This window comes from Labrus mixtus, chromosome 7 (assembly GCF_963584025.1).
Source record: "Labrus mixtus chromosome 7, fLabMix1.1, whole genome shotgun sequence".
Lineage (NCBI taxonomy): Eukaryota > Metazoa > Chordata > Actinopteri > Labriformes > Labridae > Labrus > Labrus mixtus.
In genome coordinates, this window is record NC_083618.1 from 28,561,557 (window position 1) to 28,568,749 (window position 7,193).

A 7,193-nucleotide genomic window follows, 5' to 3' on the forward strand; every position below is an offset into this window, starting at 1 on the left:
CAAATATTTTGATTTCTTCGTTCTACTTTATTAGTTTTTTTCTCAGAATCAAGCCTGTAACGTGTTTCATTTTTTTGGAAAAGCTTTCTGCATTTAGCTCAGGTCATTAAATGGTTAAACAACAGTCCGCTTGTTTGCAAAAACTTTGCATATGTTTTTTTTTTTTTTTAAATAGTAAAAGCTGTAGATTAAAAAACAAAACAAAAAAACAACAACATACATGTTACTGAACATTTTCTATTTTAGGAATATTGTTCAGCCCTTGTTAACATGAAAAAGAAAAATAAGATAATGTGCCAATCGTAATCGAGGCCTCGGGCCAAAATCTTCTGATTCTTTATTTGAAGTCACGGGCCGCAAAAAAATCCCCTCAAGGGCCGCAAATGGCCCTCGGGCCGCACTTTGGACACCCCTGCTATAGAGGCTTATTACAGAAGGAAATAACGCTTTAAATGCATAACAATAACTGTGAGTCTACCAGGAAGGGACTTAGATCAACGTATTAGATATATAGATCCTTTAATAATCCTTTACAGGAAATTACAGCTTGAAGATAACACCACACATTTCATCAGATAGCTTCCATAATTAATACGTTAAAATACAATTAAAAAAACTTTTTAAAAAAGTGCAAAGTTATTTTTGTGCATTACGTTTTGATAAATAATATGAGGGGTTAAATTAAATAGAAACAAACCCAAACTAAAACCAGAAGAGAGCGCACGCACTGCTTCCGCTTTCTAAACGCGGACGCGCGCAAATCATGATAGTGCGTGCGCGCTTCCGTGAGGCACAGACAAAAATGGCGGCCGCCGCCAGACTAGGTAAGTCGACTTAAGCGGCAGTTTAAACCGTTTATTTTCGTTGTTTTTCGCTATAGAGGGGCGGCTTTTAACACGGCATAACGACGACGTCAAAGTTAAACAATTACCAGGCGTCCAGTCGTGGGGGAAGTTTTGACCGTAGAGTAAGAAAACCGCCCCCCCCCTCCCCTGTCACTAACGCCGCTAGCTTAGCTCGTTAGCTCAGGAAGCTAGTCCACAGTCTTTGAGAAACAACTGGCTATCCTCGATGTAAAATCAGGCGGTGTGAAGCCTTTCGGGAACATAAATATCTACGTGAGGATTAAATCCACACGACAGACCGCTGTTGTTGTCGGTGTCGTCGGTACACTGTGTTCTGTGTGCGGTGACGCCCGTGATGATTAAGTTGTGTGCTAAGATAACGTTAGCTTCTTTCAGCGACCGGAGAGTCACCGCAAACCGGAAGAAAAAGCACAAACGAAGCCTGCTGCCAAGTTTCTCATCGTTTCTCATACTGAAACACATCAAATATTCTGTGTGTGTTGGTAAATGTAGGTTCATTAAGCAGGAATGTAAACATCGTGATTATCAACCAGCTTTAAGACAGAGTATTAGAGATGAGCATTGAAGACCCGGATGTTCAGACTAAACTCTGCCATGAAAGTTTCATATCTTACAGTTTTGGGTGTTAACTTTATATGACAATGGTTTCTAAAACTTTAAAAGGAAAATGGATTTGAGCTTGTATATTTATTTTCTAGTCTTCTAACTACTCTACAATTCAATTCACTTATATTAGCAGACACTTTTATCCAAAGCGACGTAGATCAGAGAGTAAGTACAACACAAGCAAGGATCTAGAAAAAAAGGGAACAATGTCAGTAAGAGCAAACGATCAGCTTTGAGTCCGATTGGACACACAGGTGCTGACAGGAAGTGACCAGAGGCAAAGCACAACATTGAGGGCAGTTCTTGAGAGCTCTAATCAGTATAGAAACCATCTTATAAGTCGTCGTTATCAAACAAAAACCATTGTCATTACCATCATCATCATCAATGATATGGAGACCATCATCATTAAGTTAGTAGGTATTCATGAAAGAGCTGGGTCTTTAGCTTTTTCTTAAAGGTGCAGAGGGACTCTAAATTCCACCACCGGGGGGCGACAGAGGAGAAGAGTCTAGTCAGCGTCTCAGGACCCTGTTGTGAAGGTTGGAATCAGACGCCTTTCATTGACAGAGCGTAGTGTGGGGGGAGGGAGTGTAGACCTGGATGAGAGAGTTAAAGTAAGGAGGAGCCGTTTTTTCGCTGTTTTGTAATCGAGCAGGAGAGTTTTAAATATGATGCGAGCAGTAACTGGGAGCCAGTGTAAGGAGATGAACAGCGGAGTGACATGCGCTTTTACACCACAGGTCACACCTACACATGCACACACTGTTGGCAGAGGTTGCCATGTAAAGTGTACAGTATTGACTAATCCTATTCATTCATACGCCGCCGACGAAGCAGCAGGAGCAACTAGGGCTGGGCGATATGGACCAAAACTCATATCTCGATATTGTTTAGCTGAATGGCGATACTCGATATATATTGATATGTATTTTATTAACAGTGAAAACACATGGAAAAATAAACTACCTGTTTGTGAATTTATAAATATTATAAAATAAAGATGTTCCTTAAATACAATAAGAGAGAGAGGAGGAGCAGGGTGAAAAGGGACAGACAGTCAGTCATCATCAGTGAGATGAGAAAAAGGTGACCTGGCACCTCTGTAACATTATTTTACTGCGACATAAACTATATCGATATTAACATGGTAACATGGTTGTAAGATGAGCCTCCTTTCAGCTAGGGTTGTCAAGAGCTAATTTTGAACTTTGATACGATCCAAGTAAAAATCTAATGGTATCGATACCTGTTTTGATACCAGAGTAACAAAATGTAAGTCCTTGGCACCAAATATTGGGTATTGTCTTGTTTTTAATGTCAAGAAATTGGAAGCAAACTCCCACACACACACAGTCTAAATTTATTTAGAAGTATCCTTGGTACTTTTCAATATCATCAATCATTAAAAAACAGAACAGCGATTGTATCATTTTAAAAGTGGTATCAAAACATTTGATGATGCAGCAAATGTGAGCATATCTTTTGATAGCAACGTTTGTACAGAGAAATATGTTGTGATAAAGTTGTATTCATCATCCCTTTTTTTTCTATGTTTGAAGGCATTATAGTTCCCCGCAACTTTCGGCTGCTAGAAGAACTGGAGGAGGGTCAGAAGGGAGTTGGAGATGGTACCGTGAGCTGGGGCCTGGCAGATGATGAAGACATGACGCTATCTCATTGGAATGGCATGATCATCGGTCCGGCAAAGGTGAGCCACTCCCAAAGACATAGACATTCCCCAATATAATACTTGAAAGAAAGGAAAATGCCAGCATCACTGTCAACAGGGGCGGCCTGCGATGAGGGGAGTGTTGCAAAAGACAACAGGTCTTAACATGGAGTGCATGTGGTCCAGGAGGTGTCACATGATGCGCTGTAGTTGTAGGGTAGATAAAGAGGATTAGGTGTAGTAAGGGGGGTAATTATCAGACATATGTACAGCATAAGCATCTAACACTTGGGCTCAAAGTAACTGATTCACTACAAATGTCCTGATGTGTATTTTCCCCAACATAGTTAAAGTAGTAACACGAGGGAAATTAGGCGACAGTCTGGTTTTGTGGTTTGAGTGAGGCTCACCCAAGTCATTATGGTAAACAACACCTTTTATTCTCTATGATTTTAGTACAGCATAGCACATGAATGTCTGCTAACTTTTCATAAAAAATATTTAACAGAGGGGAGGGAGGTTATTAACATCAAACTATTATCCCACTTTTTAAAACTCACTCAATAATTAAATTTGAAACAGACTCATTAACACTTCTAAAGCATCTTACAGCTGCTGTTTACACAAAAGATGATGATGTCATGGCTTTGCATGTCATTTGTTAGTTGGGCCCATTCAGCTGCCCCAGTAACTTGAGTCCTGAGTAAGGTGACTGGAGCTGTTGTGCCTGCTTCAATTACTCAGCGACACATGATTCAAATTCTGTAAGTTAAACTGAGTCTAACTGTGTGTTACCTGCTACCAATTAAAAGACAAGGCACATTGTTCCAGTGGCGAGATTTGTCCTTACAAACAGGATATTTTTGCGTTTTCCCTAAATGTTGAGTAAGCTGGCACACAAGGGAAACCGGCAGTGTCTAAAGGATAAGAATTGAGAATAAAAATTCCAACTCAAATCCTCCCCAAATAGGAAATTAGCAACCCTGGCGGAGTTGTGCTGCGCCATTGTTCATTATTATTAGCAGTATAATAATGAGATGCTATATTCTCACACCAGCCGCTCCCTCTTCTTTCACTCTGTGGCGCTCTCTCTCTTTCTGAATGGTTAGTGCCATGGTTATAGGAATGCCAATATATGCCAATGGTTAAAGGAAATGTTTGATCAAATAAGGTGAGCAAGGCTTACATGGGCCGTGACTGGAGACATCTTAGTCGACCAATGTTCAGAGGTCGGGACTGAACTTATTATGATTATTGATATTATTTAGCTATTGGAGACCACACACCATCACACTCCTCGACTCACCCTTTAAACTAACCCTTCTACTTCTTTAACTGCAGACTGTCTATGAAAGCAGGATTTACAGTCTGAAAATCGAATGTGGACCCAAGTACCCGGACCACCCCCCTCTTATCCGCTTTGTGAACAAGATCAACCTGACTGGGGTACACAACTCGAATGGTGTGGTGAGTATGAAGAACACACTAGCACACATTCCTCAATATTAGATCAAAATTATTTTGTACCATTTCCCTCCTTACTTATTTAAAACAATTATTCAGTACTCCTCTTCCCCTCTTTCCCCCCCCACACTGGATAAGAAGTTTTTATCCGTCAGTTTTACATTTGTTTCCTTTCATCTCGACTTCCTGCAGCTGATGCATTGATCAATACCTTAACCATGTTGAGGTGTCGGGTAACACCTACACAATCACTCTACAGCCATTATGCATGTTACAAAAAAAACAGCAATAATGATGGCAAACAATGTGGGATATCAGACCAACCAGTCTTACTAAACATCACGTGTGTAGAAATGTATAGATCTGGTAGAATTGACCACAAAACAACGTACGTAAAAAGCTAGAAAGGGCTTACTGTCTGCGTCGTTTAGATGCACGCCGGGCAGCTACAGGGCCTTGCAAACCTGCGGCATATGCTACGACTTAGATTTGTGTAAACCAGGCTAAAAACTTTATCGTGGACATGTGCTGTCATGACTACAGGTGCAGCCACCACCTTCTGCACACGGCCTCATGTCTTTTTTTTTACATTTATTGCATATTGCAATCAGCCAAAGCAAGGCGGACCGAGCTTGCAACAACTCCTCAAGTAAAGACAAGATTGAGAGCTCCACTACTGTACTGGTAGCTACTAGGATTGTAAACTTCACATGGCAAAAATAGATGCTACTAGAAAGAGCTTCACAGCCGCACAGAAACTTCATGTTGTGGACTGAAAGCAATAGAAATTGGAAGACAGTTAAGACATTTTTCCCTTTTCTTGGTGACGTCCAACAAAGTCCAGAATTCATTATTATTCTCTTTCAAAAAAACTTGTTCGAAATGAAGATAAAGTTTGTAACCTAAAACTACAGTTCCACAAATTGAAGCCATTTGATCAGTATTTTAATGGAGGCCTTAATTTTAATGTCGTCTCTCAGGTGGACATAAAGACGGTGATGCCTCAGACCAAGTGGAAGAGCAACTACAACCTCCGGATGGTACTGCAGGCGCTCAGACAGCACATGATGACAAAAGACAACCACAGACTGTCCCAGCCGCCTGACGGCCAGATGTACAGCAACTGAGGCTCCCGCTGCTTTCCCTCCCTGCTAAACACACACGCACACACACACATTCACTATCAAACACACACTCACACACACACATATATAAAAAGCATCCTTAACACTGATTCTACCACTTTCCCAAAAAAGCAAAACCATCATGTAATCCAAGACTCTCCACTCCCTCTTCCGTCCTTGGGGGCCTCCCATTGGACAGAGGGAAGGGTGCGCAGGTGAACCTGACATCCTCAACCAGTGCCCATTCATTATGACAGAACAAGAATACTGTACATCTTACTAATGTTATTTTTTATTATCTTTGTGTTCTACATCCTGATTGTAAAATAACAAACGACCTGATTGAGTGTACAAGTCTTGTGTGTGTGTGAGAGTGTGTGTGTGTGTGTGCCAGGATTCTTCACAGTTAGTCCCTGGTATCAACTCGCCACTCAACAAAAAACAAGTATGTTAAATGTTTGGACCATTCCGATTTTTATTTCAAACATCTTGTAGAATAATGAAACAGATTTTCCCCCTGAAAGATTAAAAAAAGTAACCCCCCCTAAAAAGCTTTGCTTGGATTCCTAGCCAGGGTTAGCCTCAAGTTCCCCAGCTTCCGCAATCCCGACGATGTGAATTTGACGGGCCTCTCTAAAAACGGGCGCACGTCCGGTACACGGGGATAAACTGCTACTCGACATTCAGCGGCGTATGTATCAACAGGGCACTACTGGCTCATCACTCATGTTCTCAGACTCGTCTTCTGTGTGCCATATGGTTCATAGCGCTTTGTGATAGTGATTGATTATTAGCAGCCAGTGGGAGGGGGATAGTTTAAAGGGCGATTGGGAGGGGGGTGGGGAGGGGGGTACAGGTCTTTGTGCTTTTCTTTCTTCAGAGAACGTAGAGCGTACGTAGAGCTTGAGTGAAGGATCACCACTGTACTTTAGTCTGTGTGGGGCAGGAGGAGCTGTGATTGTTCTCGTTTTCTTTTCTTTTTCTTTGGGTTTCTAGTTTTGGTTTCTTTAGTCTCTGGGCTAACCCGAGTCGTCTCATCTCTCATACAGTAACAAAAAAAGAAAAAAAAAATAGCCCACTGAACGCAATGTATGGATTTGGATGTTTATTTTATAACAAGGGTTGAATCTAATCAGGGTGATGGTGACCTATTGCATGGTTTTATTTGAATTAAATGTTATTACTTTTGCATGCCTTTGTGTCATGATTCTTTTGAGCACATTTCCCTTCACTGTATCCTGCAGCAATACAACATTTGCTGAAAACAAAAAAGAGGATTGTCCTGAAAGGTTATGAAAAACTTTTCATTATGGACACCTCCGTTAAATTATGTATATACACTTGTGAGGCCCCGACAACAGGTGTTTGTATGTTGGTCAGCGACAGTGAAGAGAATTACATCAAAAAATAACTTTTTTTTTTTATCATCGAATTCTTGTGCAAGTCTGAAGCTGGCATATT

The 7,193-nt window shown here is 41.0% G+C and overlaps 1 protein-coding gene across 1 annotated transcript; it reads left to right on the forward strand.

The window, feature by feature from the left end:
• The first annotated feature begins 731 nt into the window (after window positions 1–731).
• On the forward strand, window positions 732–6,923 carry ube2v1 (ubiquitin-conjugating enzyme E2 variant 1). Its single transcript, XM_061041525.1, has 4 exons — window positions 732–824; window positions 3,035–3,183; window positions 4,486–4,611; window positions 5,589–6,923. Exons 1-4 carry the CDS (start codon window positions 764–766, stop codon window positions 5,733–5,735), a joined length of 483 nt encoding a protein of 160 aa, XP_060897508.1. The 5' UTR covers window positions 732–763; the 3' UTR covers window positions 5,736–6,923.
• Window positions 6,924–7,193: the final 270 nt, after the last annotated feature.

Coding starts and splice junctions, on each gene's coding strand:
- ube2v1 (XM_061041525.1), top strand. CDS start 764: ATGATAGTGCGTGCGCGCTTCCGTGAGGCACAGACAAAAATGGCGGCC. Junction 825..3,034: donor GGCGGCCGCCGCCAGACTAG/GTAAGTCGACTT, acceptor CTATGTTTGAAG/GCATTATAGTTCCCCGCAAC. Junction 4,612..5,588: donor TACACAACTCGAATGGTGTG/GTGAGTATGAAG, acceptor GTCGTCTCTCAG/GTGGACATAAAGACGGTGAT.